This window comes from Megalobrama amblycephala, linkage group LG18, assembly GCF_018812025.1.
Source record: "Megalobrama amblycephala isolate DHTTF-2021 linkage group LG18, ASM1881202v1, whole genome shotgun sequence".
Classification (NCBI taxonomy): Eukaryota; Metazoa; Chordata; class Actinopteri; order Cypriniformes; family Xenocyprididae; genus Megalobrama; species Megalobrama amblycephala.
This window is the reverse complement of record NC_063061.1, coordinates 5,586,434-5,611,357: the sequence shown is the minus strand read 5'-3', so window position 1 is coordinate 5,611,357 and position 24,924 is coordinate 5,586,434. Positions and strand designations below refer to the sequence as shown.

At 38.1% G+C, this 24,924-nt stretch overlaps 1 protein-coding gene across 1 annotated transcript in view; it reads right to left on the bottom strand.

The window, feature by feature from the left end:
- Positions 1–804: 804 nt before the first annotated feature.
- kif4 (kinesin family member 4) overlaps positions 805–24,924 on the bottom strand; it is a 39,676-nt gene continuing 15,556 nt past the window's right edge. Inside the window, exons 11-31 of the mRNA XM_048166042.1 lie at positions 24,315–24,447; positions 24,159–24,217; positions 23,964–24,069; positions 21,562–21,666; positions 20,395–20,580; positions 20,211–20,314; positions 19,956–20,100; positions 19,756–19,866; positions 19,546–19,629; positions 19,264–19,377; positions 17,789–17,944; positions 17,449–17,546; positions 12,992–13,121; positions 11,139–11,309; positions 10,797–10,904; positions 10,429–10,506; positions 10,192–10,284; positions 9,927–10,088; positions 4,658–4,780; positions 4,441–4,563; positions 805–1,271 (exon numbers count right to left, since the gene is read on the bottom strand). Of these exons, the coding sequence (XP_048021999.1) occupies positions 1,074–1,271; positions 4,441–4,563; positions 4,658–4,780; positions 9,927–10,088; positions 10,192–10,284; positions 10,429–10,506; positions 10,797–10,904; positions 11,139–11,309; positions 12,992–13,121; positions 17,449–17,546; positions 17,789–17,944; positions 19,264–19,377; positions 19,546–19,629; positions 19,756–19,866; positions 19,956–20,100; positions 20,211–20,314; positions 20,395–20,580; positions 21,562–21,666; positions 23,964–24,069; positions 24,159–24,217; positions 24,315–24,447 (2,587 nt within the window). The 3' untranslated portion in view covers positions 805–1,073. The remainder of the gene's footprint in view (positions 1,272–4,440; positions 4,564–4,657; positions 4,781–9,926; positions 10,089–10,191; positions 10,285–10,428; positions 10,507–10,796; positions 10,905–11,138; positions 11,310–12,991; positions 13,122–17,448; positions 17,547–17,788; positions 17,945–19,263; positions 19,378–19,545; positions 19,630–19,755; positions 19,867–19,955; positions 20,101–20,210; positions 20,315–20,394; positions 20,581–21,561; positions 21,667–23,963; positions 24,070–24,158; positions 24,218–24,314; positions 24,448–24,924) is intronic.

The window sequence follows — 24,924 nt, the reverse complement described above, 5'->3', positions numbered from 1 at the left end:
AGTTCATACTTGCATACTGAAACATCTTCATCCCAAACGGTCAAAACCCTGTCACAGTAAATGCCACCATTTTAAAGATCTCATTCCCACCATTAAGGCACAGTCCATTGTTCTCATGTATGTGGGAGATCAGTGTTCAGTTTAACTCTTGGTTGAACACTGCTGACCATGAGTGTTTTTTCCTCAAATGTTTAGGTATTTTTGTATTATTAACCATTTACCTCCTAGTTACTGTTAAATCACATTTGGCTTTCTTAGATTTCTTTATTTATTCTAAATGGTTAAGTCCAAGTAGAAGGGGCTTGTCTGTGGTTTTCCCGTGGAATTGGGCTACTTTAACAGTGTTGCCACAGGTTGTTTTCCATGTCCGTGGGTTGAAACGACCCAAATTACATGATATTTAGCCCCTGGAATGTGAATTTTAGCAGGCGAACCCCACCAAAAAGTGCATTTTACCCCCCAGAACGCGATTGAGCTGGTTGTTGTGAAAACCTGGCAACCCTGCTTCTCACACCTGTTTGGGAACTCGTAGAGTGAGTTAGAGTATAGTTCTGGAGTGAAATTGCTGCATTTTGGGTCGATTTATTGACATAACCAAAAGTTTGTTTGCATTTTACTTAAACAGTTTATTCATTTATTTGGATTTTTGAATTTCCACTGTAGTAAATGCCATTTGCACACCATTGGGGAACCTTGAATTTTGCACTACAGTATTCTAAAACAGCCTTTTTCCAGGCAGAATTTAAAAAGGAATTGTGTATTTAGATATTTTAACATAGCAATATGTTAAATAAACAACAAACATTAAAATTAATTATTTATTGAAGTCACTAGATTTAATAGAAATAAAAAAAATCTACAATCATGACTTTCAAATGTCATATAGACAAACTGCTTAAAAGTCTATAAAATTACCCATGACGTGTGTAGTTCATATTGTTAGTGCAAATGAATTACAATTAATGATAAACTACCAATTTAAACAAATGTATACATTTAAACCACATGAAAAAGACAGACAAAAAAGACAAGATATTTAGCAGACGTAACGATTACATTGTACAGTTGTAGTACTAATGTTCTTCACGGATGGGTGTGCAGCCAGAGAAGAAGCTGTTTTTGAAGTTATTTAGGCCTCTCTTGTTCCTCCGGAGGAAGCTGGAAGTGCTGTTCATCGCTTCAGAGTCGTCGCTATCACTCTCGTTCTCAGCAAGGACTGGCTTTTTTTCAAGTTTCAGATCTGCAGGCAGGCGGCCCATGTCTCCAATTTCCTGTTAAACAAGTGTTTAAACAAGAGTGACTTTAAAGGAATAGTCGACACAGAAATTAAAATGCAGTCATCGTTTACTCCTAATTATCTTCATGACGTTCTTAAACCTGTGTGCTGTTATTTTTAGGGTCAATGACAAAGAATGGCCAAGATAAAGAGGGAAAAAAACTATTCAAACAAAACTTTAAATTTAAATTTAAATTTCAGTGTTGTGTGGTGTAACCAAGTGTGCTGCACAAGTCCTGAAAAGTGAAGCCAAATCATTTTGATCGCCTCGTGGTGGCTCTCCATCTAATCAAATGCGACGCAAGCCAAACTAAAAAAATCCAATTACACTTCAAATAATTGTGTGTCATATTAGGTAGTTCTTATCATGTAGATGTATGTTCGAGTCAAGTGTTCATTTGTCCAATACATTTGGTTTTAATTAATTATTTGATGCTGTAAAAACGGGGCGTAACGTCATGATTGACAGCTGTGCCTGCGATCGGGCTCCGAGCAACGTAATCGGCAACGACTGTTACTGGGATATTTTGGCTTCATTTTCCAGAATCAGAAAGAGCTTTATTGCCATGTATGCTTACTAGTGCGTTAACACATTCACTTAATTTCTGTTTAACGCATTAAAAGTATTTAACAATTAATGCAGCATCCGTTTTTCCATTATAATTTGGCGAACGTTACATTATATGATCACGCAATTCACGCAAATGCTTTTAAACCATTCAAGCGCCACAAGACAAATGAGAACGCGCTCTCTGTGAATGTCGTGTCATGTGACAACTCGTGTGACAAAGACACGCACCAGTATAGAGTTCTACTTCAACAAAACACAGAATTATACCCAGGGATGCAAAAAGGTAGGATGTAATTTTTTTTTTTTTTTTTTTTTTTTTTTTTTTAAGTTATTTGCTTTACATGCTCATTTGTAGTTACTTACAGGGTAGTAAAAATAAATGTAAAAATCCTTTAAATGTTCAAAACTATAATTTGTCTTGCAAAAAATTAACATTGTTGCAACATTTGACCAAAAATCAACATTTGGTTAAAATCTCATGTTATAAATAACAAAATACTATGCAGGATACCCTTTTAAGACCCCCCTACCCCCCATAAAACACTTTTGGATCTATGCAAATCCCACAGGTGACCTATTTTGATCTCAAAAAGGGGAGTTCTCACCTAAAGGTGAGGAGTTTGCATCTATGTAAACCAAAATGCCTGTTTTGTCAAGTATCCTCATTAAAAGCAGTCTTAAATAAGTTAAATAACATCTTAAATGAACTTAGAGTTATGAAAAAATGAGATGTGTGCCAGACCCGGGTTATGTTCTTCAGCGGCAGCTCTTAAAGTGACAGCAGACTAATAAACCAGTTGCTGTGATGTCTGTCATTAATGTTAAAGAACAAAGGTAACAAAGAGAATTGAAGCTTTAATAAGTATTCATCTATATTTCATTTATAAATTTATGAAGTGAAGAATGTAAAGTGTTTGATAACTTTATTCAATTTCTGTATATTTCCTACATTAGACAGGACAAAGGTAAATATGACATAATGGGTTTGTGTGAAGATTGTTTTAAGTTCACTTAAATTAAAAGCCTAATGTTGAAATTGATAGCTTTCAGTTATACCGTTTTTCTATAATTAAATGTAAAAAAAAAAAAAAAAAAAAAAAAAAAAAAAAAATTCCATAGAGACATCAGTAGTTGTATTAGTATCAGTGATGCTGGATTTCATTCATAAAAAGATGTCATTATACAAATATTTAAAATATACTGTCTTTAAGTTGTTTCTAATTAATTTGGAGAGTAACAAATTATTACAATATAATATATGAAATTATATTTTTAAAATATTTTTATATTTTATAAAACGGTTAGTTCCAGTCCTTGATTCTGATTGGTCAATAGCTGTGTTTTATTCACGATAAAACACTGCTATGACCGCTTCACCCAACAGTTCTGTGTATCACTACACAACACAATTAGCAACCACTCTTAGCAACGTAAACTGTTTGTTCTCAATTGATATTGTTCATTGTAGCTTACTGTATTATGTAGAAGAGTATTGTGAGAAAAAGATCGAGTGAACAAGTTTATTACCTGCATTCAGATTTAGCATTTCCCTTCAGGTCAGTCCTATGTTCATAATAAATCTGTTTAAATGTCAGATGTATTATCTTGTCCTTTTAACAGTTAAGGGGTTTTCCCGTGACTGACGGCGCTAGTCAAAGCATTTGTCAGTTGCGTCTTGTTCCGTGTTCACAACAATTCAGCCTTTTCAATGTAAAAGTCTTCACTACTGACTGACACACTCATAAAGACAGTCTTTGCCGCCATCTAATGGCGTAATAATGTAACTTCTGTTGCTGTTCACGGTCAGGGACTATTTTTTCTGGTGGAAGGAAGGTTTTTAGTGAAAGTTTACTTCATTAAAGTTGCATTGATACATATTTCTGGCTTTAATATTTGTATTGTGTGGTAACCGTTGTATAAAAGCAATAAGGTACTCGAGGCTAGTGCTGGATTGTGAATAAGTCATGGCTGCTTCGCGTCTTGCCTAACAACGCCTTTCAGCCGGGACTTATTCACGATACAGTACAGCCTCGAGTACCTTATGCTTACTTAAAACCAGCATATTTACCCGATTTATTCTCACATATATCGGTCTATCTATTCAGCCATCGATTTTTGAAATATTTAGTTATGGTATATCTGATATTTTAGACCTACTGATCATCTAAAAGGTCTGTATGATCCTATGATATCTCCTGAATTTTGTGTTATTTTGGTTTCTGCACATTTGTAGCATCACATGACTTTTTTTACCCCCCAAATATGTTTATTTTAACAAAACTACTTTTCCTAAGAAATGTAAAATGCCAAACTATATAAGGTTTTTTTTAAATAAACTTTTCAAGTTTTAAATAAAATTTTCAAGCTCCAGGTCAGAACTTTTATATTTTTTTGACAGTTGAACCAGTGACATTTAATTCAGAAATTAGAAACATGTTCACAAAGGAAGATGTGTATTAAAATCCTTGTATGTATGCATACTACACTCAAACATCAAAGGTTTGCATTTTCATATTCTGCCATATTTTCTCTATTTCCTCATGGTATAAACTATTCCTTTAGAAAGAGAAATGGTCAAAGACAAAAAAATTACCTTTTTAGTAGGTGGCACACTAGGAGGTCTGAAAAACGTAGCATCTCGAGGGCTGACCGCTGTGGGGTCCTCAGGAATTGCAGTAGACTCCTTAGTAGACACGTCACTTATTTCGGTGAGATCCTGAGGACAATATCAGAAGAAATAAGATCAGGAAATGGCCATTCACAGAGTAAACAGACACCCCCGGCTTTTTAACAGAACATATTCTACTAACCACGCTGCTGCGGTTCTCCATATTGCGACATTTCTCATGGTCACAGAGGCAGTTCTCTCCACAGGTCATCTTTCCCTTGCGGCAGCGACAAAGCTTGTTAACACAGCGGCCCCGACATGCACACTAGAGGAGACAGAATTATACACACAAATGGCTCGTTAAAGCAAGGCCACAAAATAGATGTTTAATTACAGGGTTCATACACATTTTTACTAATACATTTCCATGACTTGAGGCAATATTCATGACCTAATGCTCCACGAAAGTCTGTGTACATGTAAAAGAAGAAAAATCAATGTTCAAATTATAGCATATCTTAACTAAAATCAATGATTATTAATACCGTTTGTTTTAAAAATAAGTACAAGCTGCGACTGTGCCAGATGTTACTTCATGCAGAGAACAATGGCACTGGGGTATTCAGTCACATGACAAGTATTGTAATTTGTTTAACCAATATTATCAATTAAACCAGGGCCTGAAGTTCATTTTGGACAAATAAAACAATAGAATAAAGATACAGGCATCAATTGTGTGTATTTGGCCACTTAAGTGCAAAAATCTGCGAAAATGAACTCTATTTGATACTTGTGAGCTGTTTGCGAGGTGGCCCCATTGACTTCTATAGTAAGGAGAAAAAATAAATAAAAATACTATGGAAGTCAATGGGGCCCATCAACTGTTTGATTACCCATATTCCTCAAAATATCATCTTTTGTGTTCAGCAGAAGAAAGAAATGCATACAGCTTTGGAACTAGGGTTGTCAAAAGTACCTACTTCGGTAACAAGTCGATACTGAGATTTTAAAAATATGAAGATACCAGCATTTCCCCCACCATTTTGAGCTCTGCTGAGTGGATTCTTACACAGAGTGGATTCTTAATCACCTCTGATTGGCCATTGTGTTCACAAGCTCAACATACATGTCTGTGATTGGATACAATGATCAACACTTCAAAAACATGTTGTATATAGACATCAATGACGCTCTTCACAGAGCGCTTGCACAGATAAACATGGGAGCGTTTGAAAGCAGGCGTCTATCAGGAAGAAGGTAAGGAAGAAGTTTAAGGATCAAGGAGGATAGAAGCAGTGAGGGTGATGGTGAATAATGAAGAATATAAGTCATAGATTTTTGTGGAAGTCAGACATTTGGGTACAGAAGATGTGATTCATACTACAAATAATGGTCAGATGCCACTGCCTATTGGTGTCACTACACTGACAAGCAGGGATGCTCTAAAAATAATGACTAGTCAAAATGGAGTTGTGTGGAAAGTGTGGGCTACACTGAAAAAGTCTTGTTTATTTTCACTTGTGCTACAATACCTGATTTGGAATTCCAAGAAACAAACAATATTAAAGATTTTTAAATGTTTTTGAAACACTAAGACATGGTTTCAGTACTTTCCAGGCAGTGAAGTTGCTTCTGAATTAGTGTCAAGTTTTCAGAGTTCCAAATGAAATATAGAAGCAAAAGATAAAATGGAATATAATAATAATAAAGCTTTTTAATGTTTTTTTGAAATACTAAAAGACCTTTTCACTACTTTTCAGATAGTGAAAATGCATTTGAATGTGTGAGGTTTCAGACAAAAATAATTTACCCTAATAGGTAAAGGTGAGGTGTAGAAAACTAATTTTAATCTTAAAAATATGTAAAATATAATCATTTATTTTTTCTAGCAATGATTTCACAATTAGTCCCATAGAGTGTTAAAATTGAGAAATTAAGTCAATCCAGAGTTTGTGTCTGTTGTAGCTTATCCATAGCCTGGATGCCAGCCGAACTTAGCCCCGCCCACAACATTTTGAGGTCGGGGAGTTCGGTCTGGACTCGATCCGTAGAGGAGTAATTATGCCCGAACAGAAACTGTTCGGACCAATCACATTGTCAGGGCGATGATTGACAGATTATCACCAGAAACGTAATCAGCCACGTCATCAAAGAGCGCTTGGGGAGTTTGATTGACAAGCGATCTAACCAATCAGAACGCCGCATCCGCCATTTTGCCCGACAAAGCAGTCAGGAGTTAGAAGATTAACCTCGGTGGAGTTAAACTTGAAAAATTGTGCATATTGACGTCTTTCCGCATTTGAAACAACATTCATTCTCATGTTCATTCATGTTTATTTGATGCTATAAATGGACTCGTAGTAAGAGATGATCGGTTCACGAGCCTCTTGAGCTGAGGAGCTACAGCAATCTGTCACGATCATGGTCACAACACATTAAAGAGCCACAAAACGGTTTTTATTGTTTGAATTTTTTTTAATAACTACACAGTTTGAAAGCTGGGACTTTGTTTAATATCATAAGTAACCTGCTCTGTCTCGTCTGTCGATGTGTTGCCAGTTTCCTCTTTGCTCCGCGATGTATTTTCCACTCTGTGTGGCGTGACAGCGCCACGGCTTGTCGGACAAAGCAACGGTAACTAAGGGGGGCGGGTCTTTGCGAAAGGTCAATTAGTTTACAACAATGATGGCTGTTGAAGAACTGAAATGTGTAGATTCCGCCATCGCGTCCGTTATAGAAGATGTTGACAGCGCATTAATTTTAAAAAAGGAACAGAGGACCGCGATCAAGGCATTTGTCGATGGGAAAGATGTCTTTGCCGTCCTTCCTACGGGATTCGAGTATGACCACGTCAGGCTAGCTCAGGGCTCTCAAGTTTTGGAGACAGGCAAGAGTGACATCTCCTCCCCCCCCCCCCATAAAAAAAAAAAAAAAAAAAAAAAAAACCTTTCGCCACCTTCTCTGGGCTAGCATCCTGTAACCTGGCCTCAGGGTGAATGAGATGATGCTTATTAGTTGCCTTTTACCTGACACCTTTGAAAGATAGATGCAATGATTAATGCATCCACAGTGTTTCCCACAGGATTTTGTGAGACTTTAGTGGGTGGACATCGGTTCCTCTAGGGGGGTCCGGGGGCATGCCCCCCCCCGGAGGAAAATTTTGTACATTTTAAATTTAAATGCATGAATCTAGTGCATTCTAAGAGCAAAATTAAGTGACTAGATCAATAAAGAAATTTGTTCTCTTGTAAACAATTTTGTGCTCTAAAAGTAATTTATTTATTGCTGATGGTTGGGCACATTAGTCATGTACACAACATATAGTAGGCTAAATGAGAGTTCATAAGTGGTCAAACATGTAGAGTACACATTTAAACCATTAAAAATATGTAGCAAAATAGGTTACCTTTGTTGAATTAATTTATTAGTGGGAGCCTGTGACTGTATTTGTGGAACTAATGGTCACTCTTTGATTTGTTAACCAATCCAGAATGCACTAAACACACCACTTCATTATAGATAAAAATAACAAATGAATGAAAATATAATCATAAGCTGACCAATAAATACATAAGTAAACTAGGTGAGTATATAATTCAGCAGCAAAAAGTATTCTAGCCTAATTCTTGGAAGAAAAAAAAAAAAAGCTATGGAATGGCTTCAGATGACTTTGAATATAGTGCACGAAAACTTAATTGGTGCTAGTCTACTTATTTTGCTCTATGACTCCCACTTTTGCCATATAAAGGAGCGCAATTATCAGACGGTAATTTAAATATCGCGTCATATCCTTATTCATATTTTGAGACTGTGGCAGGACCAATTAGAATATGGCGGGCCGCCACAGTCTAGTCAATGTATGGGAAACACTGATCCATGGCCAGGATATAACATGTGACATGATTTTAAAAGTGACCTATAACATCGACGATGCAATACACTTTAATTTATTTAGTGCTAATAAAATTATTAAAACTATTTGGAGAGAGAGATGTTTAATGTAACAAAATGTCAGTCCTCGTGTGATAGCAAAATATAACTAGGGCTAGACTACTTGTTCTGAGCAAGTTTCAATGAACAGGCTGTAAAACTGTTGTCTAAGTTCACACTCATGAAAAACTGAAGCTGATTATCTGATTATCTAACAGCAGTCAAGTTGTCATTGTTTGTGTCAAACAAGTTGTGAATTTGTTGTAACAATAAAACAGGAGATCATGACTTACTCTGTGCTCAAAGTGACGCTCCAGTGGTTTCCTCTGTGGGTGAACGTGGATGATGGTGAACAATTCCAGGATATGCTTTTTTTTCATTGGTTGTTGCGTTAAATCTTACCCAGATATAATAGTGCTATTTTCTGATTGGCTATTGTGTAGCCTCTTTCTTTTTTTTGATTGGCTGATAAGTGGCAGGTTCGAGACGCGCTTGATTCCTGCCCGGTTCCATAGAGAGAGCGGCGCGGCCAGATACATTTTGGGCGCTGCGGCATATTAAATATATGATAAATAGTTTTTCTGCGTGAGAAATACAATGTGTGGCGGGAGAGCGTGACAAAAGACCGAAATGAGTAACTGTCACGCTCAATGCGTGACACTTGAGAGCCCTGCTAGCTTATCCACATTGCGTGCACAAAATAGACATTGAACAAAGTCAAAATGTGCCATCAGAGATGTGCTAGTCTGTTTTAGTCACTGATTTTGGCCCTCCAAAACCAATTTCGGTGTATCCCCCATTGCAATGCAGGGATTCCCCAATATTTTCATCAGCTGTACCTCTTTGATCTAATATATTTATTAAAAAAAAAAACCTTGAGATTTTAAGTTAATAAGTTAGGTCAATAATAAAATTAAGACAATAGTTTTAATAATAAATAAAATTAAGTTCATGGTTATGTCGGTTAATTGTCACAGGACTTGCTGGTAAAATATTTAACATCTTTTTGGTATGTCCTTTATCTTGATCTTTTTAATTTTTAAATGATTTGTTTTAATTTTACATTTTTATGATTTAATTGTTTAATAGCATTACATTAAACTCACAAACCCCAGTGTGGGAAACCCTGACATAATGTAATATTAAATGCACTTCGTGTTTTTGATAAAGAATGGAATATATTTATTTTCTTTGTGTTACTAACTATAATTTGTATGCAATTTGGAATCAGTAACCGATAACAATTTGTAAGTAATCTACCCAGCACTGCTTGTAGTGCAGACATAAACTTTTGAAGGCATTTGCATGTTGTAATAAGATGGATAGAGATTTCAAATTACTGATTTGATCTGATAGTGTGTGTGGATTCATTTACTCATCTAACCTACATGCTATAGTTAAAAATAAATAAATAAAAATAATGTTTGCAGATACTATACAGTTTTCAAACAGGCATCAACCTCCAAGGCATATCCCAGTGAGTATCTTTATGACAGTATCTCTCATGATTTACTACACATGTATCCCCATCACAAACTCACCCCATTCATTTTCGACTTTTTGGAGCCTCGTCGTGTTCTGTCGTTTTTCTCTGGACGCCACTCGTCCTCTTCTTTCTCAGACTCTGATGGAGAGATGAGTTCATCGAGATCTATGGGCTCCTGCAGACGTGCCCGAGCAGTGGAGTAGCTTCTGGGTTTAGGCTTGATGTAGTGGGGGAAAAGACATTGGTCAGAATACAAATCCTTTTTTCCCCTCTCCAAAATGCAAAATGCAGTCAACAAACCCTAAAGCAATCAGGTTTACCTTAGGTGGAACATATTCAAAAGATGTATCAGGTGATTCATTCACAGATGACAGGACTTTCTTTGCACTGGTCAGCTGGGCCAGATGTAATTTCTGTGGAGATCCTCCCCCAAAACAAAAGTTTTCAGCGTTCAGAAATTTGCAAGCACAACTTATATGGAAAACTCAATTGTGAAATTCAGTTCCCACTTTGCTAAATTATAGTATGATGACATTTGTGAGTGAAAAGGCTCATACCTGCTTGTACTGGTCATTTTCATCTTTGAGTTTTTGGTTCTGATCACTGAGTTCTCGCAGTTTTTCAATTTCCTCTTCCTGTGACAGAAAGCAGCCCATACATTACTATTTTAAAATGTTCACCATTTTATTTGCTGAATGGATATCACGTTTAATATGTAAATACACATTTGGTGTCAATGACTGCACACCTCCTCATTGTCTTCTAAAACTTCTAAAATTCAGACATGTAATCATTTTTGGTGCAGAGTGAGAGAGAACCAGACTCTTGAGAAATCTGAACTAGAAGAATATTATGTTAAAAAAGGGCCTTGCCAAGGCAATAGTGATCAAATGCATCTCGCAAAGGTATGCAACGCGCATCACACCTGAAACTGAAGACGCTGCATCAGTTCCTGCTCCCGTTTGGACACCTCCTCCTCCTGCTTCACCTGTGCCACAGGCTTATTCTGGAGCTGACCGAGGAGATACAGCACCTGGGCAACACATCAGACACAAGGAATGAGTGACAGGCCAATATATCAGCAACACTGTATATGAATTATCAGGCAGGGTTGCTGCACATTTTTTTAAAGTCAAATTTAAGGCTTTTTAAGACCTGAAGAAATAAAAATTAATAATATACATTAGGGGTGTGCAATATTGACAAAAGCACAGTATTACTATGAACATTGCAGCTAAACATCTGAGGAGCTTCTATGAAAGCAGACCTTCTCCTGGTGTCTCTGCTCCATTTCCACCAGGTGACTCTGGTGCTCCATGTCCATGGCAGACATGAGTTTGCGTTCATCACACAAGATCTTCTGCATGTCCAGCAGGTTGGCTTTTTCCTGCTTCAACTCGCTCTCCAGCTTCGCATTGGTGGTCTTGGAGACTACAACCTGAAACAGGTGCATGGAAATGAGTCAAACTATTGATTATAATAAACTGAACAAAAAAAGAAAAACCAACCAACAATTTACTGACTTCTAAACCTAGTTTTATAACAATTATTCAATTGGTTTAATGATTATTTTCACAACATGTGAATTTCCATTTTTAGTTAAATTAAACTTTTTAAACAATTGACATTTTTACGTCATACACAAATGTGTTTCCAAGTAATTATCTTGATTCTGTAATTATCTAATCGTTTCCATTCAGAAGGCCTTTATTAACCCCCATATGGATTACTTTTATGATGGATGTGCTTTTTGGGCTTCAAAATCTCAGTAACCATTCACTCTCATTATAAAGCTTGGAAGAGTCAGGATATATTTTAATAACTCCGATTGTGTTTGACTGAAAGAAGATAGTCATATACACCTAGAATGGCTTGAGGGTGAGTAAATCATGGGATAATTTTCATTTTTGGGTGAACTAACCCTTAAAATAATGTATAGTTGTCAGTACTCAATCATTTCTTGCGCTTTTGCAGCTGTCATGCGTACAGATACTTTTCATATACTAGAAGCGCGTTCAAACCCGGACCCGCAAGTGGTTGCCATGGTAACGATCATCAATACCTTAACGCGCAGACTTGTGTTGACTAACTTTTATTTGAGGAAAAAGGTTAATAGTAGGCTATTAACTTATTGGTCTTGTGCTGCCTATTGATTCAGTTGATTTCAATAAATGTGAAAGGGAAACAAAAAATAAATGTTCCTCAAAAGCCTGTATCATATTTGATACATAATATACAAAACTGATTGATACCTTTAAAATATATAACATTTTCTAAAGAGGGAGCATGCCCCCAGACCCCTCTAGAGGGCCTAAAAACCATCCCCCCCATAGTTTCACAAAATCCTGTGGGAAACACTGCAATATAACATTTTATTGATTTAAGATTTGATCTGAAGATGGCTCACATTACCAGATAATCTGGGCCGAACATCATAACAGACCAATGTTTTCTGTAGTTTGAGCCTGGCTCAAGACACATAAGGGGAATCCTTTAAATAATCTTATGAATGCACTTAATGCAGAATCGAATCTCATTGTGAAAAGTCTCAAATCAAATCGTTCTAAATTTGCAAAAATCATTCTTGAATCAAATAAAAATCCTATGAATTGTGGGTCCCACTTTATATTAATTGGCCTTAACTACTATGTACTTACATTTTAATTAATCATTTGATACTTAGTATTGATACTTATACTAACACATGTACATGCATGTTTTTACATTGTACTTATATTTTAAAAACACCTGCATGCAATTACATCTGTAATTAATTTCTGTAATTACATTTATAATTACACTGTTGACCATCCCTTACACCTTACCCCTACCGTTAAACCTACCCATACCACCAAACCTGTCCCTAACCTTACCCATATCCCACCTCAATAGCAGCAAAAGTGTTTTGCAATTCAATATGAACCCAATAAGTACACTGTACTTATTTTTTGATGTAAGTACATAGTAGTTAAGGCCACTTAATATAAAGTGGGAATCAAATTGACTGTCAACGGTCACCCCAAAGATTCACAGCTCTAGTACAAAACAGTCAGTGTTCCAGAAGCATTGGTGCTTGAACCACAATAAAATGCTCAAATCTGATAATGTTTTTGCCTTCACCTCAGCCATGAGGACCTTCAGGGCGCTCTTGGCCTCTACGATGGTTGTGATAGAATCCCAGCGCTGTTTCATTCGCCCCTCATTATCTGCATCCAGAACCTTCTGCTGCAGGTCAGCTATCTGAGCACTCCTGAAAGAGTTCAGAGAGAGGTGTACATATACACACTGTGGATATAAAAAGTCTACACACGCCTGTTAAAACTACAGCTTTTGAGATGTAAAATAAAAGAAGTTATCAAGTAAAATCATGTCAGATCTTTTTCCACTTTTAATATATTGAAAGCAACAAAATTCATTTAACAAACAAGTAGAAACATTTAAAAGGCACAATATGTAATTTTCACCTCTAGAGGTCACTTATTCAAAACAAAGGCATAGCTTGATGACGCCTTGATTTTGCGGAATCATGAGGGGTGTCTTCACGTCTACAGCCAGTGGAAAAGAATCCGATGGGACAGAAATCATATTCATGGATGAGCTAATGTATTAAAGATTTAGTAACATTACTGTAGTATGAAGCAGGGTGTGGCTGAAAGCTGTTGGAGCTGAACGAGGCTGCAGGAGCGGTTGCTAATGAGAGACGAGCGCGACACACGGCATGAGCGAAGCTTTTATTAAGCCGCAGACGAGACAGAGCGACGAAAATACTTTGTGTGCAAAAAACAAAAAAACAAACCAGACTTTATTCAACAAAGTCATCTCTCCCGTCATTCTCATATGCTATTTATGTTGCAGCGCTTCCATGTTCTACGTCCGAACGCAGACTCATTATTGGCCAGCTCCTGCATCAGCATCACATGCACGCGTCGTGCTGCTCACGTGTACAGCTTTGACCAATACTGAGCCAGCATTCGGACGTAAACACAGACACCTGCAGTGCGTACACTACATCAACTGTGTCTGACAACAGTTCAGATTGTTAAATGAAGCTTCATGGCATTAAGGTTGAACCACTGCAGTCATGTTGACTATTTTAACAATACCTTTCTGGACCTCAAAAGGTGCAATGACATTGCTGCCAAAGTGCAGTTCAGAAACAGTCAGAATTTCATCATAAATATCTTAATTTGTGCTCAGAAGATGAACGAAGGTCTTACAGGTTTGGGACGACATGAGGGTGAGTAATTAATGACAAATTTCATTTTTGGGTGAACTAATCCTTAAAGGGTTAGTTCATCCAAAAATGAAAACTGTCATCATTTACTCTACCTAAAGTTGTTCCAAACTGCAGATCTAGCCCCCCATTGACCACCAAAGTACTTTTTTCCTACTATGGTAGTCAATGGGGGGCGAGATCTGCTTGGTTACAAAGGCCACGTACACACTGCAGCTAAATTCAGTTGTCAGTTCACCTTTTAGTGCTTAATCGCGTTCTGTACACACACACAGTTCAGTAAAATATGGGAGTGACAACCGCATTCTACAACGGTATTAACTCCGGAAAAATACAGGTAGTGACAACCGCATTTACAGAAATTCTATGCAGTGTGTATGGAACCGAACTGAACAACTAGTTAATAATGACGTTAACGTGCACCGGTGTAACGCGTGTCTCTCTTCTATGCACGGCAAATCACAGGGAAAGCATAAGCCTTTTCTCATTCGAGTTGCCAGATCTTGCTAGAAAAATCAGCGATCAAGAATAAGCCCAAAATAAACCTAAAAAAATCCAAATGCTTTACGCTTAAAATAAGACCAAAATAACGCGATTCATGTCTGCTCACTTTAATAACTCAATAAACCCGTTCGCTTTATGAGACTAGCTTAAAGGTGCCCTAGAATTAAAAACTGAATTTATCTTGGCATAGTTGAATAACAAGAGTTCAGTACATGGAAATGACATACAGTGAGTCTCAAACTCCATTGTTTCCTCCTTCTTATGTAAATCTCATTTGTTTAAAAGACCTCCGAAGAACAGGCGAATTTCAACATAACACCGACTGTTACGTAACAGTCGGGATCATTAATATGTACGCCCCCAATATTTGCATATGCCAGCTCATGTTCAAGGCATTAGACAAGGGCAGCCAGTATTAACATCTGGATGTGCACAACTGAATCATCAGACTAGGTAAGCAAGCAAGAACAATAGCGAAAAATGGCAGATGGAGCAATAATAACTGACATGATCCATGATATCATGATATTTTTAGTGATGTTTGTAAACTGTCTTTCTAAATGTTTCGTTAGCATGTTGCTAATGTACTGTTAAATGTGGTTAAAGTTACCATCGTTTATTACTGTATTCGCTATTTTCATTTTTAAACACTTGCAGTCTGTATAATTCATAAACACAACTTCATTCTTTATAAATCTCTCCAACAGTGTGTAATGTTAGCTTTAGCCACAGAGCACTATCAAACTCATTCAAAATCATATGTAAACATCCAAATAAATACTATACTTACGCGATTAGACATGCTGCATGACGAACACTTTGTAAAGATCCATTTTGAGGGTAATATTAGCTGTGTGGACTTTGTTTATGCTGTTAAAGGCAAGCGCGAGCTCCGTGGGTGGGGAGCGTGAGCATTTAAAGGGGCCGCAGCCTAAAGCGGCTCATATTTAATGATGCCCCAAAATAGGCAGTTAAAAACTAATAATAAAAAAAATCTATGGGGTATTTTGAGCTGAAACTTCAGACACATTCAGGGGACACCTTAGACTTATATCTTTTAAAAAGACATTCTACAGCACCTTTAAACAACAAGCCCAAATATGCTTATAATGAGTGATCATGGCAACACAGAAAGAGCGCGCTCTGTGTGAAACTGGCAATACAAGCATAAACAAAACACGACGCCTCCGTTGAATGTGTAGTGTGTTTAGTTAAATTACTGAAAATATTAGCGTTTTGTCACTTTAATATTACCTTGGTCACGATACCAAACGCGAGAGACGCCAGAACGTCGCTATGGTTTCCAAGCTGTCAATCATTGCATTTTCGAGAGCGAGTCGTGTTCCGTACACACATGTACTGATAATTTAGGGGATTCACTCCCGCATTTAAATGCGGTTGTCACTCCTGAAACTTACAGTGTGTACGTGGCTAAACATTCATTCAAATATCTTCCGTTGTGTTCAGCAGAATAAAGACATTTATACAGGTTTGGAACAACTTGAGGGTGAGTAAATGATGACAGAATTTTCATTTTTGGGTGAACTGCCCCTTTAACCGTGATCTTGTTCTTGCTGTAGTTTTAGCCTTGTCTTGTTTTCCTGCCATTTATGTGAAGCTTTTGAGGTTTAGTTATTTATTTTCATTTTTTCCTGTTTTTCTAGCCTTGTTTTTGAGCTCCCGTCTGGTTAGTTTAGTTTAGTTTTGTTTAGTTTTTCCCCTTCCCCTTTTCTTTTTGCTCCCTAGCCTGCTTTGGCTGCCAGATCTCGTTCTTCCTGTTGCTCCCTTCCTGCTCTTTTTTGGATCTTCCCTGCCCGCCAGCCCCAAAGCATTCCAGCTTCCACCGTCAGGCCCCTACCGATACTCTCCAGGTTCACTCTCTCTCTCTCCCTCCCCTGCCATTGCCACTCTACATCCCCGGGTGTTCATCTATGAGCTTGCCTAAATCGTTGTCCTTAGACTGTACTCATTTCTCCTTCTGTTGCAGTTCGGATCTGCTCTGCCGTTCACTCCGGATTTGGTTCCTGTGACGTATCCTGTTGGACTGACGTAGCACTCCTGCGTACCTGGCTGGAATCCTTCCTGATCCCCCTTCTGACTGTGGCCTCACCATTCCTCATTGTGTTCCTGATTTGTGTGCCCTTAATATTCAATAAATCACTGTTATTCCTGCAACGGATTCCTTGCAGGAAGCTAGATGAAATATTCTGAATGATATCAATCCACAATCTGAGTTGTTCTTTCATTCTGGAATCATAATCACAGCATGTTTGTTCATTTGGTCAGAGGAGAACTGACCCCTCGAATGAGCCTTTTTTTTTTTTTCCTTTTCATTTCTGTCACCAGATGGAGTTCGGGTTCCTTGCCAAGATCAACTTTAACTTGCTGAGTTGGGTACACTTAATATTCAGCAATATTATTGATTTGACTGCACTGACATTATTGGATTAGAACTGAATGATGACATCACTGCTTTCTGCAGAGCTGCATTTCTTAAGAGCTGAATTGAACTCATTTCATAATTGATGAACTTTACAGAGTTACTGAACAGAAATGAATCAACACTGAACTGACTTCACCTGAATAATGACACTATTGTCTTTTTTAGAGCTGCTTTACTCTGCAGTAAAGTGGATCTGGAGGGCTAGAGTTCAAACCCTGCACTAGCTTAAGAGAGGAACAGACTAAAACTTGAAGTATGGACCACTTTTAGGGTACTTTTTGTTTGTTCTTTTCAAGGCTCGACAACCCCATTTGCATTCACTGTCATCACTCCATGTAGATACAGTTCAAAACTAATGTGATTCATTCACAGCGGTTCAATTTTAGTATGTCTGACCTGAGCCCCATCTCTGTCTCCAGACTCTCCACTTGCTTGCTGATGGAGGCTTCCAGCTCACCTTGGCCTTCCAACTCTGAAATGGTCAGTGTACGACGCTGAGGGGGAGAAATTACAATTCAAATGCATCAAACTGCCACTGAGGTTCATCATAAAGCATTTCTTTTCAGAAGACTTGCCACTCAATTCATGACCCATAACTTCATTTTTGTTCCGAAGATGAACAAAAGTCTTATGGGTTTTGTTTTATGGGTCTGCCTTTGCATTGTTACAAAGCCCTGACACAAATGTAGTATGTATGTTAGTATTCCACGCTGAACGTGGTGCGTGCCAATCTCACCCGGACTTTGGCTACAGGTCTCTCTCCTGCCTCCATCTGCTGGCGAAGCTGAGCAATCTCCTCTGCCAGCATCTTCCTGTCCTCCAGCAGGTCCTGTAGATGCCGGCGGGCCTCCTCTGTGCTCACAAGCACTTCTACCTCGTTCAGCAACCAGTTCTTAAAGTAAAATGACAACAATTACAACAATCAGTCCCTCTAAGATGCAAATTTGGTTTGATGATAAACCACTATAAAAATTCAACGGTTAGCATTATTGTTTCAGAGTTATGTTTTATGCAGTTCTTTTGACAGCGGGAAAAGAGATTCATTTCTAGTTTCAACATTATTTATTCTTCATTAAATACAGTAAGTATCAGCTGTGAATGATCAGGATAGGCATTGGCCAATCATGATGACAAGAAATCGGTAGTCATGTCGGTTGCAAAAATCCTGATCGGAGCATCCCTAGTAAGTGTTAATACATTTTTTTTTTTTAATTATCATAAAAAAAAAAAAAATTCTGTAATATCAACCAATAACCTGTATGGCATCAATAGAGGGTATGCATCGACGTCACTTCCCCGACCGAAAACGCGCTCCCTCAGCTGAACTGAGTGGCAAAAGAACCTGCTGCATGACTGGATTTAATAGAGGAAACTGCGAAAACGCGAGTAAAACAAACGAATTACACTAAAGGTTGGACTCGAAAGTGTTCCTTACAACTTGTCAAATAAACCTAATCCATGGATATTGACATGCAGCCTCGAATCGTGTTTCCTGACATTTATATGTGCCTGATTTCGATGGCGGGGAAATACATAAAGCAAATCCGCCTGTTGATATTTTATATAACTACAATATAGGTAGGTTTAAATCCGCGTAATCACTTATATCAATGTTATATCGTCATATTGTCCAGCCCTAAAACATATAAAGTTTTATAGTATAGTTTTTGTCAGTATTGTTTATTTAAAAATGCAGAATATAAGATGGAAAATATTTAATTGATGAGTTGTCAACACAATATATATAACAATACAATATGTACGGTATGATTTTACCTCAAAATCCAACAATTTGACACAAAATGATAAATGCAAATCCATGTTTCTCTGCGGGAGTCCAGCTGTTTCTGTGAATTGCAGTGATCCATTTGCTTTTTTTTCTGTTGCTTTCTGTAGTCTTTAAATATATATCTCAGGTTTTGTGTCAAAGCTGTTTGTACAGTCAATCACAAAGCTCTTTCCCATTTTGGATGTGTTTTTCGCAGCATTCATGCTGAAAACCAATGCTGCCGCTCAGTCTTTTGCCACTTAGCGGGCGTGACCGCAGTCGTAACGGTGACGTCACGTGCATACCCTCAATACATCATGCATCCTTAGCTGGTAGACCATTTAAAAATAAAACTGTATTTGAATCAATTAGCCAAGATCCAAAAATAAATGATAAATAAGCTGGATGTCAAACCAAACCCTGTTTTGTTTTTTTAAAAGTACCTTGACTCTGTTGGCGACACCCTCTGCTCCGCGGTTCTGAACATCTTTGCGCTTTTCTGCAACTTCACTTCTCTTCTGAAGTGCATCTTTTAGACGTTTGTTAGCAGCAGCAGCCTAAGGATGAACATTTAAAAAAAAAAAATCTGAATAAATAATCACCCACTGCATAGGGAAACACTGTCCTATCATCTGAGCAGGGAGATGTTAGATGTTAGACATCAACAAAACAGCAAGTGAAAATTAGTTCAGAGTTGTTGTACAGCTTTTGGAGAAACAGCCCACCTCCTCAGTCTTGCGACGGAGAACACTGGCCTGTTTCTGGAAGTCTCTCTCCAGCTTTAGCATCTCATATTGCCGTTTACGATCCTGAAACGTGTACAATAAACATCTAATTTCCTACAAAACCATATTAATATAACATTTTGAAAAATTGGAATGGTCAAACACCATAACATTCATCTGTGAATGTAAAAATGTAAGATTGACACTCACTTTCTCCTTTAGCTGCAGTACTTCTTTATCTTTCTTTTGTTTCCACTGCCGAAATTTCTCAGAGTCTTCCTTCATTTGTCTCATTAACTGCACCCGCTGGGACTTCATAGCCTGCACAGATCAACCAGCACACAACTCGGTCTTTACAATCGTAGGACATAATGACCTTCAGCAAATGAAACCTTTTTGTAAACACAAACCTGAATCTCCTGGTTGAGTTTTGTCACGTTGCGCACACTTGACTCTTTGAGTTTAAGCAGCTTAGACTGATCTTGCAGTTTCTTTTTTAACTCTGTGATTTGTCCTTCCAGCTCCTGCAGTCTTTTTCTGCGTTGCTCACTCAGTCTAGAGTGAAACAAGACATGAAAATAATAAACTATCAAAGTGTCATCGTGTTGCAGCATTAGAACTGGCAGTTTAAGTTTGGATTGAAGCTGGCACAGATATTGAGTTACTTGGCCTGATTGGTGTCCTTCTTCGCAGACTGCAGAGCATGGATGAGCTCTTCCTTCTCTTTCTGCAGAGAGCCAACTGCAGTCTGCAGGCTTTGAACATTTTCCTGGAGGGGTGAAACAAACATTAACATGACTTTCATGCTGTTCACCGATATCATTTTTAGGATTTGGTTTCTAGGCTTACCTGATATTCTGTTTGCATGGGCTCCAAATGACTGTCATTCTGACACATCTTCTTGACAAAAGCCTCTTTCAGTGCCAAAACTTTATTAAGCTCAATCAGCTCTTTTGACATCTGAGCCTGCCGCAGTGCATGCTGGGCTGTGTAGGCTTCAGGAGAGTTTTTGGCTTGGGGATCAGCACTGACGTCCTAAATTGGAACATTTGAGCAAAACACAAACGAGTTTAAAAGATAAAAATAAAAAAAATTGCCCTGACTACATATCAGTTGGGCATATAAGAAAGGTTGTAGCATATGATAAACTATACCAAAATGGCCACAACTTCCGTTTGTTCATGCAATACTAATCAGTTTATTTAGCTGGACGTTTAACACTGTGCATTGCCAAACAATGAAAGTGGATGTCAGAGAACATGCCGCTCTCGTTCACTAATACCTATATATTGTATGGCATTTGGGTGCACTCACTATATTAGCTATATTGAGTGTACAAAATGAACAAAATGAAGCAAGTGAAAGTGTACTGTGGGTATAAACCAGTTAACGAATGTAGGGAGTTAAGTTGTTCGCTCAGAATTCAGACACCACTACAAAATGGCCAACACCCAATACAGTGCACTATATAGTGGATAGAGAGCGGTTTCAGACACAGCACTAGTTCAGCTCATGGAGCTCTCTCCTAACAAGCTGATTATCTGAATCAGTCATGTCAAATAAGAAAGACATACAAAGGCCATGTTCAGTTTGCCAGCACAAAACTACTTTTTGCATATCCAGATTTTATCCAGATGGGTTTTGTAAAGTCTGGACAGCAAAAAACCACATGAAATCTGTGTTTTTCAAATGTGATTCAAACCACATTTGGAGGTGGTTTAAACTGCGATTCCAGATCAGATTTTTACAGAATGCCTCTCAGTCTGGACACTCTGGTAACTCAAATCGGATTTTAAACGCTTAATGCGAAAAACTCAAAACTGGTGATGAAAATGTTGGAAGCATTCATACGGTTTTCAAGCGGTATGTCCAAAGATCTTGGCATTTTCCTGTGCGACGGAGGAGTTCTGCACTGCAACTCAAAGGTGCTTATTTGGACAGCGAGTCCTGCAGTCTGAACATAGCCAAGAGTGGTGGGTCCCTACAGTTGAGAACCATTGAAATAAAAATACATACCACTGGTGGGCCGGTATCAGATCCTCCAGGAGTGTGTGCCTCCAGAGGTGAAGCACTGCCTGAAGTCATGGCATCAATGGTGGCAGCAATCCCCACACTCTCGCTCTGTTGGACCAAGTCATTGCACAATTTCAAATCACTGTAAACTAATGATAATGAAAACATCCTTCCAACAACCAGCAACCGACAGGTAACTCTTTGGAGTGTGTTTATGGTGCCTTAGAAATGTTTAAATACTCTTTTAAACATTAAGTTAGCACCCGTGTGACACAAAGCAGACTAAGGCCCAATCCCATTTCTACCCTTTCCTTTCTTGATTCTCTTTTGGTAGGAAGGGTAGGGGGAAGGTCCAGATAGACCTCGCAACAAATTTTTCTGGACCCCACTTCAAACGATGGGGTAGAAATTTCCCTGCACACACCGGCTACATGTGAGGGACAGATTGTTAACAGCTGTAATTACAGTACATCGGGCAGGAACGTGTTGAATAAGTAGTAGCAACTTTACATGGCCGCTCACTCTAACGTTAACCTAGATAAAAGCGCTCTATTATTAGGTACATATTCAAGTGTTTGTGCGGAGTGTGGAAGCTGAAGTATAGCGATCTTACTGCAAGACATGGAGGAGCCGATCATTTGCAATTTTTCTGATAACAGCGGAAACAGCTTAAAGGGATAGTTCACCCAAAAATGAAAATTTGATGTTTATCTGCTTACTCTACAACTGTTGCCGTCTGTCAGTCAAATAATGCGAGTGGATGGGAACTTCTACTATAAGAGTAAATAAAACTTGCATAGACAAGTCCAAATTAAATCCTGCGGCTCGTGACGACACATTGACGAAACGATCGGTTTGTGTGAGAAACCGAACAGTATTTATATCATTTTTTAACTCTAATACACCACTATGTCCAACCGCGTTCAGCATTCACTTAGTGAGGTCTGATCGCGCTCTGACAGCGGCAGTGATGTCTCACGCGTAGACTTCAATGAGAGCGAGACATCACTGCCGCTGTCAGAGCGCGATCAGACCTTACTAACGAGTGCTGTACGCGGTTGGACATAGTGGTGTATTAGAGTTAAAAAATGATAATAAATACTGTTCGGTTTCTCACACAAACCGATCGTTTCGTGTCTTAGGACATCAATGTGTCGTCACGTGCCGCAGGGTTTAATTTGGACTTGTCTATGCAAGTTTTATTTACTCTTATTGTAGAAGTTCCCATCCACTCGCATTATTTGACTGACAGACGGCAACGGTTGGAGTTAAAAATCATCATTTGTGTTCTACTGAAGAAACAAAGACACCTACATCTTGGATGCGCTGGGGGTAAGCAGATAAACATCAAATTTTCATTTTTGGGTGAACTATCCCTTTAAAATACTCCATTTTTGGAGCATATCATTTGAAAATATATCATTCGAAACTGTGAAGTCTACTTTTATTTGTGTAAACTCACAATAACAAGAAAACGTTGTGCCTTTGTAAAATAAAGAAAACAAACAGGATGTGCTTTCTGCCGTCTCGCTCTCTGTGAACTGGAGCTTCTGTTTTAGTAAGAAAAATATCTATATTTAAAACTTTATAAATTAAAATAACCAGCTTCTGCCAGATAACCGTACGCATACAGCGCAAGTCAACTGGCGCCAAATGGGTAAGCCCTGAAGCGATGTATGACACAGGATGTAGGAGTAGTGTAAGTTTAGATGGCTCTCGCAGATCAAACAAATAGGGCTGGGCAACAAACTCAAGCTCCTCTTCTCTTATATCGAAATCCTCCAACATTTCACTTTAGAATTTCTCTTTTTAGACTTCTAATTCGTGACCAGCGTTTTGTTTTGCCGTATCCTCTACGCTTCCGCGTTCATCATGCGTCGGGTCAGGGGTTACTCTTCCACAGAAAATCAATGCATAGGGCTGTTGCCGGAAGCTAGTTACTATACTATACTATATACTATATTATATTAATTTTAAATGTGAATATATATTTTTTTTTACAAAAACCCATAGCTTCACTTCAAAAGGCCTTTATTAACCCCCTGTGGATTACATTTATGATGGATGGATGCATTATTTTTTGGGCTTCAAAACAGGCCCATTATAAGACTTGGTAGAGACAGGATATTTTTAAATATCTCTGTGTTCATCTGAAAGAAGAGAGACAAAGACCTAGGATGGTTTGAGGAAGAGAAAATCATGGGATAATTTTCATTTTGGGTGAACTATCCCTTTCAAGAGTCTTTGTCATCAACGCATTGCCAGGTCAAGCATTGTTGTAGCCGTTCAAGGCAGCCAGTTCTGGGGGGGCTTATTTCAACTGAAAACCCCATTTCCAATTTTAAAGAAAACAATACATTCTCCACTAAAAGTTTCCACCACAATGGTCAATCTCAGGTCTTTACCTGCAGGTCTAGGATGAGCTGTTGAAGGTTCTGGATCACCTCCATATTCTCCTTCAGTTCCTGGTCTTCCAAAGTCTCGACCACTTTCTTTAGATCCAACTTACACCTGGAATTAGAGATCAATCTTTTAATTGAGATTTTATTCAAATTACTGAACCTCATTAGTTCACAGATTGGCAAGACATTGATGCTTACGCTGAGTGCTGCCTCAACTCCTCTAGCTTACTTTGCAGTTTCTCATTTGTCTGCTCTGTCTAAAAGAAAAAAAAAATAAATAATTAAATTAATGCACAAAATTTGAAATGTTCATTCTCTGAACTAGACAGCTATAGACTAAAAAACAAGTTTCACCATGATGATCCTTTCAAACATGAGAGCAGTCTGTCCCACGGCCTCACTCAGCTCTCGACTCAGTTTGCTGTTCTCATCTTGCAGACAGCGATTCTGCTCCAGGATCTTTGACACATTCTCTGCTGGCTCAGACCTGCAAATCAAACATCTTTAGATGTAGATATAATAATCAACACTCAAGAACAGAGCACAAGGCAGTTTTTATATTTAAAGGGGTCATGAACTGCGTTGTTTTACAGATTTATAATGTTTCCTGGGGTGCACTGATAATGTTAATATGCTTTTTACATAAAAAATGGTCATAATTTAGAAATAAAAGCCATTTTTCCTACCCTGATTTTAGCCCTCTTATTTGAACGCTGTGAGACTTCAGTGTAAACGCCCACTGCTGTGATTGGCTAACATCTTTGCCAATAAAATAGCAAAGTATTACTCTCGAAAACTTTTAGCACGTTTTTACCATTACAGCTCTCAAGATTAACCAACTGTGAAAAGTGTTGATTATAGCATTACATTTAGATCTATGGCATTATATTTAGATTGTGGCATGAAAGGTTGCATTGATGCCAATAACATTGTAGCCGATCACCGTAGACACGTTGTTGAGCGC